General features: G+C 32.6%; 1 protein-coding gene across 1 annotated transcript; it reads left to right on the plus strand.

Annotated features, from left to right (window-relative positions):
• Positions 1 to 1,067: 1,067 nt before the first annotated feature.
• On the plus strand, positions 1,068 to 11,385 carry LOC143598140 (protein NSP-INTERACTING KINASE 3-like). The gene is made up of 11 exons (XM_077076437.1): positions 1,068 to 1,251; positions 2,045 to 2,177; positions 3,563 to 3,634; positions 4,287 to 4,430; positions 5,084 to 5,155; positions 5,861 to 5,920; positions 6,007 to 6,095; positions 6,706 to 6,852; positions 7,962 to 8,303; positions 9,513 to 9,907; positions 11,046 to 11,385. Exons 1-11 carry the CDS (start codon positions 1,146 to 1,148, stop codon positions 11,361 to 11,363), a joined length of 1,878 nt encoding a protein of 625 aa, XP_076932552.1. The 5' UTR covers positions 1,068 to 1,145; the 3' UTR covers positions 11,364 to 11,385.
• The last annotated feature ends 664 nt before the right edge of the window (positions 11,386 to 12,049 follow it).

Genomic DNA, 12,049 nt, shown 5'->3' on the forward strand with positions numbered 1-12,049 from the left:
GTATACCAAACTCGCTAGACACTTTTTTTAAACCTAATCGGTATACCAAACCCACAGTTATGCCTAGAGGTGCATAAACCGGGTATTTTTAAGAACCGGAATCGGGTATGGTAAACAAAAGTAAAAAATGGGTTGGGTATGAACCGGTTTCAGGTATAGTCGGGTATTTGACTGGATTTTTCAATCTTTTTTCGGTTTTCAGGTAGGGTTGGGTTGAGTCGGGTTTGACCGGGTAAAAGCAGGTTTGGGTTGGACCAAGTTCCGGGTACATGCTGTGAAGAAACCGGATACCGGATCGTATAATCGGGTCTGGTACGGGTAGAAACTGGTTTCGAGTAAGGTATTTTGTGCATCTCTAGTTATACCCGATACCTCATAAGTAATTACCCGACGAATATGGACCATATATAACCTTAAAAACAAATACATTATTATTATTATTATTATTATTATTATTATTATTATTGTAATGCTACGACAAGCCATGCACGTGATCTACGACATTTAACCTGCAGTCATTTTAACTTTCTCTTTGTTCTTTATCTAATCACCAAAATATAAAATATTAATATTAATATTAATTTAATTTAATCATTTCTTTTTGTTTCTATTCTTTCCCATATCCGCCATTAAAGACCACCCTCACCTGTACATTCAAAGATGTTGATTTTGATAACGAACCACCACCAACACCCAAAATTCGAAGCACCCAGATCATCACTCAACCTAATCATCTCATTACAAACAAACCCAGTTGACCAGATCTCATCGTTTCAGTTAAAACTTTTGGTTTTTTCGTTCAGGCATTTTATCAAACACTTGGTGTGCACTCTTGTGTTTCAAAGTTTTTCGAGATTTCAATACCACTTGTACCAAATTTGGCGCGCAACCAGTGAAACTAACGAAGTCTGATGTTTGTGTGATTAAAGTTTGAAGTTTTTTAGTTGAGGAATTTGGTCGAACACTTGGTGTGCATTATTATGGTGGATCAAATATGGCGGGAAATTGGTGAATTTAATGAAGTTTGATTAACAGATTCTTTTGGGTTTATTGGGTTTATGTTTGTGTGATAAAAGCTTGAAGCTTTGGTGTGAGATATTATTATTATTATTATTATTATTATTATTATTATTATTATTATTATTATGGAGAAGAGAGAGTATGTGTTTAGAGTATTCGGTTTAGTGATATTGGCATGGATGATGAATGTTTGCACTGCAACTCTGTCTCCTTCTGGTGTGAATTATGAAGGTGAGTTTAATATGTTTTTAAAAGTTAAGTTTTTAAATTTTATTTATCTTTATGGATTTTATTATTTTATTAGTGTCAGTGTTGTAAAAGTCGGTCTAGGTGGCCGAGTAGGCGAGTACTCGGTAAGGTGCCAAGGCGAGTTTTTTCAACTCAGCCAACATTATTAGGTCAAGTCAGATTTTCGCTGTTTTTCACGGGGATACCTTGGAATTCGAAAATTAAATGATTTCGATGTCTATAATTTTAAAAAATGAATATCAAATTTTGAAATAATTTAGTATTTTTTTAATTTTTATTGTAATCGTTTTGAGTTTAACGAGAAATCTTAGCATCCAATTTTTTTTTTATTTTCTTTTATTGATATTCACGTATTTTGCTGTAAATATATTTGACACATGTATAGTTTCTCAATTTTTTTTTATAATTTACCATGCCCGAGTATTTCCCGAGTACCAGCAACTCCTCAGTTGACCGACCTGGAAACGCCTAACGACTTTTGCAACCAAGAATACTGTTAACTTGGTTTGATTCAAAGGCTTGCTTATAATTTATTGAAAGACAATTAGTTTCATTTTAAGGTAAACTTGTAACTTTGAATCCACAAAGGATAAGTGTTTTTTTTTTTTTTTTGAATTTTCGAAACGATTTTTCTAATTCTGATTTAGTTTCAGAAATTTTCGAAGAAACCGATTCGAGTACATTATTTTGCCTTCAAAATTGTATTTACTTGTGTGATTTCGATATCAGAATCATGATTCATGACCTTTAATATGTATGTAACATGTTAATGCAGTTGTGGCACTAATGGCTATTAAGAAGGATATTAAAGATCCACATAATGTTCTTGACAACTGGGATTGGTCATCTGTTGATCCTTGTAGTTGGAAGATGGTTACTTGCACTCCTGATGGATCCGTGTTTGCTATGTAAGTCTTTGTATATAGACAGAATTACAAATTTTGTCCTTTAAACATACGCAATTTATGGATTAGGTCCTTTAAAAAGTTTATTTGCAGGCGGTGTCCTTTACATGTCATGTTTGTTTGATTTTCGTCCTTTTGACTAACTACCATCCAAAAACCCCGTTAAGTCTTGGCATGCGAGGGCATTTAAGTCTTTTTACGCATACAGTTTAAGTATTTATAATTAAAAAACAAATTAAATATATTATTAGAAAAAGAAACTAAATAAAATATGTTAAACAAAAACCCCGTTAGGCATGTTTGGATTGAACTGAGTTTTTGGATGACAGTTAGTGCAAAGGACAAAATGCGAATGTATTTTGTCATATAAAGGACACTGCCCGCAGATAAACTTTTTAAAGGACCTGATCCATAAATCGCATATATTAAAAGAACAAAATTTGTAATTCTGTCTTGTATATATTCAAAAAACAATGTTTTAAATTTGGTAGTTTTTACGGGTGCAAATAACACTAAATAGAAACAAACAAACTTCGCATTTTTTTTCTTCATTTCGGCAACTTAGTGTAAGACGCATAATAGAAACGAGTGTACTATTCATTACTGATTTTATGTGTTAATTGCTGTTATTGCTGGCACAACCTAGTTGATGTTTTTTTTGTGAAGAAAAGGTAAAAAAAATATTATTACAAGTAGTGGTAAACGAGCCAAGCTGAACCTGAGCTCGGCGTGATTTAAGCTCTATTTTTTAAGCTCGAGCTCGGCTCATTTTTTATTGATTAGTTAATTATTTATTTATATCGTTTATAATCATTTTCATGTATATTTTAACTTTAATTTATATGTATACCATAATGTACATTGTTTAGTTATTTAAGCATAAGTTTATGCAGAATAATAATTCTGATATAAATATTTATTTTTAATGTTAAATATTTATTATATAAATAATAGGCTCTTTTAGGCTCGCAAGCCAGCTTGAGCTCGGGTTCGTTCATAAAACAAGCTTACTTTTTAGTCTCAAGCCCGTTTAAGCTTTGCTCTCTCGTTTACAAGTTTAGAAAAAATGATTTCTAAACCTAATTTTAATATAAAAGAATTATTAATTGTCGCATTCAAATGCTATGGGACGTACACATATGCACTAAAATGATACATAAGATGTCACATAGACAACTTTGAAAATTCAACAATAAAAAAAGGTAACTTTGTTGCTACAATAAGTAATCACATGTATGGTTGTTTTTATTTTGTGTCTTCTTTAATATCGGTTGCCAAAATTCGTAAGAAAGTGTAATATTATTTTACATATCATGCAGTTTCTCTGATTTTTGTAGTGTTGCATACTTTAATTATAACTCTGTTTCTTTCATTTTGACAATCATCAGAGGGATGCCAGGCCAGAATATATCCGGGACTTTATCATCTGCAATTGAAAATCTTAGTAACTTGCAATCCATGTAATCACCTTTCTCATATTTTACCTAAACGTAGTGTTGTAAATCTCGCTAAGCGGTCCCTAGGCGGCCGGCCCCCTTGTAGGGACTACTCGGCTTGTACTCAGACATGATAAATATAACATAAAATAATTATTGGATATTATGTATATGTTAGACGAGCATAATGCATGTCAAAATAAGCATAATTCATATGAAAAAAAAACATAAAAAAGAATCTTTGACTGTAAAAGGGGGTGGCGACGCAGCTTGTTGCCCGCTTATCCACATCTCTATTGTAATTGGATCCTTTTATTTAAAGCATCTTTGACTATTAAAAAAAAAGAAAAAAAAAATTATAAAAAAACATAATTCAAAAAATTCATGCTTTGTTATTCTTAATATATTATAAAAAATAAATGGTGGCCGAGTTGACCTTGGAGGCCGACTAATCCCGAGTACTCCGACTTTTGACCGAGTTGGACCTTGGCGAGTAATGGTGGCCAAGTTGGGAAAAGGCGGCAAGGTTGATGTCCGAGGACCTTGGAATTGCCAATTCCAAGGCCTTGGAATCCGACTTTTACCATGGTAATATTTGTGGGCTAAAACACCGAATATTTTTTTACCATGGTAATATTTGTGGGCTAAAAATGGGTCATTTGTTGTGCTTGTTTAGTATGTTACAGGATAATGCAATTTCGGGTCCAATTACGGGTGCAATAGGGAAGTTAAAGAAACTTCAAACACTTGATCTTTCAGGAAATAAGTTCAGTGGTGAACTGCCTACTTCTTTAGGAGATCTCAAGAATTTGAATTTATTGTAAGTTTTTTTTTTTGTTTTATCTTGATCATAATGTGTGCATTAGAGGTGGCAAGATGATCGGGTCGGGTAACGGGCCGAAATAGGTTTGGTTAAAAAATGGGTTATTTTTAGTTCACTTTAAAACGGGTTTGGTTGACCCACAGACAATATTTTATCAACTTTTTAGTTTCTTATTGATTGAATCATGATTAGATAAGCGACATTATGATAACACAATAACAATCTAATTTTTATTAGTCGGTCAAAAAGAAAAACTATTTTTTTATTTGACCCATTTATACGTAAACGGGTCAAAATTGCCACCTTTAGCATGCATGCAGTACAGGTGGCAAGATAAGCGGGTCAAATGGGGTTTAGTTGAAAACGGGTCATTTTTGTACACTTTGAAACGGGTTGGGTCAACCCACAACACTTTTTGTCACTATCTTAAATTTTTAAAATTGTTAATGCGCTAATTATAATTACATAAGCAATAATATTATGTCAATATAAATCTTTGCATAATAATAATTTTCGAGACGTTACACCATCAAAAAATTAGCTTTTCTTGATTTAATGATTTTTACATAAATGGATCAACATTGTCAGCCAACAAGTGAGAGTTTATTGTGAAGTTTTCTAATTACAATTTGTATTTATGCTCAAGCTAGGCGACTAAACAACAACAGCCTTACTGGACCAGTTCCTGAATCGCTATCGAAACTTGGAAGCCTCACACTTGTGTATGTCAACTTGCCTTATAAAATATGTATGGTATATTGGTTTTTATTAATCCCGATTATCGTCTTTTGGTCAATGCCGGTCCCGACTAACGAATTGGCTACTAACGGTCCCAACTTTTAACGTATTTGTTCCTAACGGTCCGCGAGTAACAGAATCCTAACGCCATTAGTTGCAGATCTCCGGAAAAACGTTTTTGGCCTAAAAATTCACATTTTTTTGTCAGAAAACAAAACCTGAATACCATCACCACAACCAATTGACTCACCACCAACCAACCACCCCACTTGAGTACCATCAACCAATTCCGAAGATGGTTATAAGGTTCCGACGACCTCAATATTTGGGCCTTTACTAGTAAAAAGGTTCCCAAAGGTCCGAAACAAAGTTGCCACGATGTTTGGGACAAAAATGTTGAGTTTTCGGGAAAAAATGTGAGTTTTCCGGCCAAAAACGTTTTTACGGCGACCTGCAACTAACGGTGTTAGGATTCTGTTAGTCACAGACCGTTAGGAACAAATACGTTATAAGTTGGGACCGTTAGCAACCAATTCGTTAGTTGGGACCGGCAGTGACCAAAAGACGATAGTTGGGATTAATAAAAACCAATATACCAATATACATATTTATATTTGTTTTATTACAAGATAGATTTTTATTTAATTTTCTTAGTTATTGTAATTAAAAATGATTACTTTGTGATGTAGAGACCTGTCATATAACAACTTTAGCGGTCTGTTGCCTAAAATATCTGCAAGAACATTCAAGTGAGTTTTCTTTTCATCTTTTATAGTAAATATCTTTTTCTTTAATCATCTCTACATCATGATCCAATCTGAATTTTTTTTTTCAGAATTATAGGAAATCCTTTACTATGTGAGCATAATTCTGCAAATGGCTGTTCAGTTGTTTATCCCGAGCCTCTCGCTTTCCCACCGTCTGGTATGCTCATGTTATATGTTTATTTCCCGTCGGGTTGATAACGTGTTAAGTATTCTAATATGGGCAATTTCAAAAAGTTTAAAAGACTTGGTTTTGCATTTCAAAAGGGGGTAGCGGCACAACTTGTTGCTCATTTGCCTTCTGTTTCGATGTAAACACTACTTTTTCATCAATGGAATTATTTTACTAGTTAAACAGTAAAAATATTTAAATTATCATTTTATCTATTCCATAATAATATCTAAACTATATTTTATGATTTCCTGTTTCCACTATATAAATGAAGATTAATTATATGCGTAGGTGATTCACGTTGGAGAAGATTAATTATGTGTAAATATGATACTTTTAGTGTTTTGAAAGGGTAAATATAAAATTATGAAACTTATTATACATGAAAGTTTTAAAATTTAAAACATACACATGAAATTAACCCTTTTTAAGAAACTATGAATAATTCCTGTTAAAAATGCTTACAAAATCTATATTATGACATAACAGTCACTTTTTTTTCTTTACAAAATTTATATGTAAACAGGCCAGGCCGTAATTGCCACATCTTGTGCAACACAAATATGGTATTCTGATATATTAATGTTTAATTTATCAGGCGAATCTTCATCCGGGGATAAAAGTCGCCGTCTAGCTATCGCCCTTGGCTCAAGCTTTGGTGCTATATTACTAATAATCCTGGTTGTTGTGTTTCTCATTTGGTGGCGTTATCGTAAAAATCAGCAAATATTCTTTGATGTTAATGGTTAGTCACTGCCTTATTTACAATTAACTTATTAGGTAGTCTTGACCTTAAAACATAAACTTGCAAATAGAGGTGGCAAAATGAGCGGGAAATTGTTCAAAACGGGTTGGGTTCAAAACTTTTTTGTTCAAGTTTTATGTGTTAAATGTAGGGGTGTGCACAAAACCGAAAAGACCGAACCGAAACCGGAAAAACCAAAAAAAAAAAAAAACTGAAAAAACCAAACCGAATTAGAAACCGGTGGTTCGGTTTTGAACTTTAGAAAAAAACGAAATATTGGTTTTGGTTCGGTTTTGTATTTTGTAAAGAACCGAAAAAACCGAAATAACAAAAACCGAAATAGCCATAATATCTTAACCGTAATCATTAAAACAAAATCTGTCAATGACTATTTGTTTAGTTTTAAGTTTTAACATATGGTTAATAACAAATATATTTAGTTTCTGCATATGGTTAATAACTAATAATATTGGTACATTTGTATTGATTTTGAATTTTGATTTTAAATGTATATTTTATTAGCTTTTAATATTTGAGGTCCAAATATTCAATATTCTGTTAATTATTAGTTTAAAGAAAAAAATATCATGTTCAATTTCAATATCTTGGGTCAAGTTGTTTTTTTTGCCCCAAAATTTTTGGCTTGATTAGCAAAACCGAAAAAACCGCATCCAAAACCGAACCGAACCCAAAAACCAAAAACCGGAAAAACCGAAACCGAATGGTTTTAAAAAATCATAAATCCGAAAGTTTGGTTTTCGGTTCGGTTTTAGTTAAAAACCACACCGAAACGAACCACGCACACCCCTAGTTAAATGTGATTACAAAAAGTATGCTATTACAATAAATCAACGATAATCTAACTTTTTTTAATAGAGTGACTGCAGATTTACTGATGCTATGCTTATAAAAGTACACTTGCCAATTTTTGACAGATTTCTTTTTTAGCTAATGTTTTCATTTAGCTCTAAACATAACCATGTTCATAAGTGTATTTTAATGCTTAAAACCTACTAAAAGTCATCATACTAAAATTTTTTTTTTCTGAAATGATATGTCTATTTTGTCTTTTGATTTTTTGTATGACACTAATATGATTTTGTAAACAGATCAATTTGATCCCGAGGTTTGCTTGGGCCATTTGAGAAGATTTACGTTTAAGGAACTACGGGCTGCTACCGATAACTTCAATGCAAAGAATATTTTAGGTACAGGCGGATTTGGAATTGTTTACAAAGGATTGCTGACAGATGGCACACTCGTGGCGGTTAAAAAGTTAAAAGATGACAATAATTTTGGAGGTGAAGTTCAGTTTCAAACAGAAGTTGAAACCATAAGTTTGGCCGTTCATCGAAATCTTTTACGCCTTTGGGGATTTTGTTCCACCGAAAATGAGCGGATTTTAGTCTACCCGTTTATGCCAAATGGGAGTGTGGCTTCTAAATTAAGAGGTTCGTATAATATATGCTACAAAGTCGTTGGAATTTTCTATACATATATAGTTATTTTACATGTAAAAAAATAATATAAAGCTCGATTTCACAAGTAAAAAACACATTTTTACATAATCTTTTTATAAAGCTTTTTGTATATAAACACATGTAGAAGCGTTTTTCAAAAAAAAAAAAATTTAAAAATTTTTAGTTTAAAAAACTTAAAAAAATATATTTTTACAAAATTCGTTTTTTTATTGGAATGTCTTCTATATATGTATTTATAAGCAAAAAGTCTTTAAAAGTTTACGCTAAAACTAATTTTTTACATGCGAAATCGAGCTTTATATTATTTTTTACATGTAAAATGAAGAGTTCCCCACTTTTTTTGAGTTCCCTCTTGAACCTGCCCCTATATATATATATATATATATATATATAGTATTATAGTTTTATATTTATGTAACATAATATATACCATTTAGTTATTTTCATCATATATATATATATACAATTAAACTTAAGTTTCTCATGAAATATATATTCAGTATATTAGATAAATGATTATATATGTATGAATAGTGTGCTCGTTTAGGCTAGAGCTAGTTTAAGCACAACTCGATTCGAGTTTTTAGCCAGCTGATCTCAAGCAGCTCACGAACGGGTCGGTAGGTTAAAACCAAACAAAATTTATAATAAGTTTAACTCAAATATTTTAGCAAATATATAACAATCAATTAATTATTAACTAAAAATATATTTAGCTCACAATTCAATAGTTTATATATATATATATATAAATCGGCTCAAAATTTCCAAACCAAAATAGAAACAAAAAGAAATCCGAAACTTTAGCGAGCTGATCTCAAGCAGCTCACGAACGGCTCGACTCATGGTTATATATATGTATATATAATTTTTATTATGTAATATATATTTATTATATCAAAATAAATTTTTTATATATGTGTAAGTAATAAGCTCGTTTATGATCGCGAGCTGAAACACGCATGGTATATGAAGCCCAGGTTCGTTTATTAAGCGGGCTTCAATTTAGGCTTAAGCTCGTTTAAGCTTGGCTCGCTTCGAGCTTTTAGCGAGCTGATCTTGAGTAAGCTCATGAGCGTCTTGGCTCGTTTACACCCTTACTTTTGTAAAAATGTTATTTTTTTTGTAAAAGTTAATTTTTTTATCAATTTTTTGTCTAAATCATTTTTCCTTTACCAGATCAAATCCATGGGAAACCAGTTTTAGACTGGTCAAGAAGAAAAAACATAGCTTTAGGAACCGCAAGAGGTTTACTGTATTTACATGAACAAAGTGACCCCAAGATAATTCATCGGGACGTTAAAGCAGCCAATATTTTATTGGATGAAGATTTCGAGGCGGTCGTTGGTGATTTCGGGCTGGCTAAGTTGTTGGACCACCGTGACTCTCATGTGACCACTGCGGTTCGTGGGACCGTGGGCCACATTGCACCTGAGTATTTGTCAACGGGCCAGTCGTCTGAAAAAACCGATGTTTTTGGGTTTGGAATCTTGCTTTTGGAGCTTATTACGGGTCAAAAGGCGTTAGATTTTGGAAAGACGGTTGTTAACCAAAAAGTCGTTATGCTCGATTGGGTATTCTCTCGATTTCCTTCTTTAATGAATTTGTTGAGTTTGGGCAAATGGTTCGATTAAAAAATGTAGGTTAAAGGGAAACGGGTCAAATGCGATTTGGTCGAAAGTTGCCCAAAATATACTCTAACTGAATGCAAGCTCCTAAATAATCTCCCTTCGTCCCATTAAAAGTGTCCATATTTCCTTTTTTGTTTGTCCCATTACAAATGCACTTTTAAAATTTATTAGCTAATTTCCAAATTTACCCTTAAACACACACAACTAACATTAATAAACAATATTGATGGACCCACTTTCCAAGGGCATTATTGTCATTTAGTAAGAAAAAAAGGTAATCATTCAATCCACCTTAAACTTTGTGTTTTTCAAACCATGACACTTCTAATGGGACTGCTGGAGTATTATATAAAGATTTGAATCGTTATTTCGAATTTTCGATACACATTTTTTGCGGTTGTATATGCATTATTTATTTTAGAAATAAATAACAATTACGCGACTTATAAAAATAATTATGCAATCTATGTTAATAATTACGTAAGCTATATTTAATCTTTCGTACGCTTCGTATGATAACAGCCCTTTGCGTGTAAACCTTTTCCTATATATATGTATATATTGAAATAAGAGTCTAATTGTTTTAAGTGTAGAGAATTACGGATTTTTGCGTTGGAAAACTTATGGGGAAAAGACCAAAATGGCCCATTTGACAACCGCATTCCTTAACTAGCCCCGCAATTCTGGAACACCCAAAATGGTCATTTCAAGAATGATCGGACCGTCGGACCGACCGTTTAAATATGTCGTTTGACGGTTTTATGGAACCAACAAGATCTTGACACGTGTCATTAAAACAACAAGATCTGTCATCCTACTGATCTATTTGTAGAATTTTTTGTTTTTTTTTTTTTGGGGGGGGGGGGGGGTTGGGTGGGCTAGTTAAGGAATGTGGTTGGTCAAATGGGCCATTTTGGTCATTTTCGCAAAAATATGACTACTTTCAACCTGGTCAAACCACTTCCCTTTTAGGCCCGTTTTAGCATTTGACTCGTTAAAAACCGAATAACAACCCAAACCAACCCTTTTAACCAAACGGGTCGAAATTGCTAGCTCTACAATAACACAGCTCATTATGCAGGTAAAGAAGCTCCATCAAGATGGGAAACTAAATCTAATGGTAGATAAATCATTACATAACAATTTTGATCGGGTCGAGTTGGAAGAAATGGTTCAAGTTGCATTGTTATGCACTCAATTTAGCGTGTTAAACCGACCCAAAATGTCGGAAGTATTAAGAATGTTGGAAGGTGAAGGGTTAGTTGAAAGATGGGAAGCTTCACAAAACATCGAAACGCCAAGATTTCGCGCACAAGAAAGTTTTCCGAAAAGGTATGCGGATTATGTTGAAGAATCTTCACTTGTATTTGAAGCAATGGAGCTTTCGGGTCCAAGATAACACGATTTATTTGTTGTGATGTTAATAGTAGTCAGTAGATGAATGAATGTAATTCGTTAGTAATTGTAAAAAAAAAGCTCGACGGGCTTTCAGTGAGTTTCTAGATAAGTGTCATGACTTTGTTTTTTAACGATTTAAACCTTTAAACCGTTAAAACAAACGTGTTTTAACGGGTAGTATGGTAAAAAAAATTAACTTGCCAAAGCTAAAAAGGAAAAGGGTTTTTTCTAACATGATTAAGATCTTAAACTTTATTTAGAAAAAAAGTACCTTTTTGTTCACTTTTTAAAGTGTAAGGATTTGATCATATAAAAGTTAAGTCTAGATACTTGTATGTTAATTCAAAGAAAGTTCATAAAGTTTTTTTTTTTTTTTAAAGTCTAGTGTAGAATGGTTTGTGTTTTTTGTTTTTTTTAATATTTAACTTGCTTGAGCTTTTATGTATATTTGGGTTTCACTATCTTTGTTTTTTGTGACTAACATGTTCAACTTGGCATTTGATTTCTTGTTCTTATAGCAAGTATATGCGTTTTAGGGTGGTAATCGTGTTAGATTGGTGGGAGAATCAATGAAATGATCTTATCATGACTCATATTTGTATTCGTGTCAAAGACATTAAACATGGTTTGAACATACTAGATTGTGTACTCCGGTACAACCCTTTAAAACAAACTACACGTACATAT

Source organism: Bidens hawaiensis, unplaced genomic scaffold (assembly GCF_021521415.1).
Source record: "Bidens hawaiensis isolate Kalapana, Puna unplaced genomic scaffold, B.hawaiensis_p1.1 tig00049694_1, whole genome shotgun sequence".
NCBI lineage: Eukaryota > Viridiplantae > Streptophyta > Magnoliopsida > Asterales > Asteraceae > Bidens > Bidens hawaiensis.

Bases quoted from the DNA above. Each gene is read 5' to 3' on its own strand.
- LOC143598140 (XM_077076437.1), top strand. From the start codon at position 1,146: ATGGAGAAGAGAGAGTATGTGTTTAGAGTATTCGGTTTAGTGATATTG. The intron at 2,178-3,562 runs GTAAGTCTTTGT...GACAATCATCAG, and splicing joins GATGGATCCGTGTTTGCTAT to AGGGATGCCAGGCCAGAATA. The intron at 9,908-11,045 runs GTATTCTCTCGA...CTCATTATGCAG, and splicing joins AAGTCGTTATGCTCGATTGG to GTAAAGAAGCTCCATCAAGA.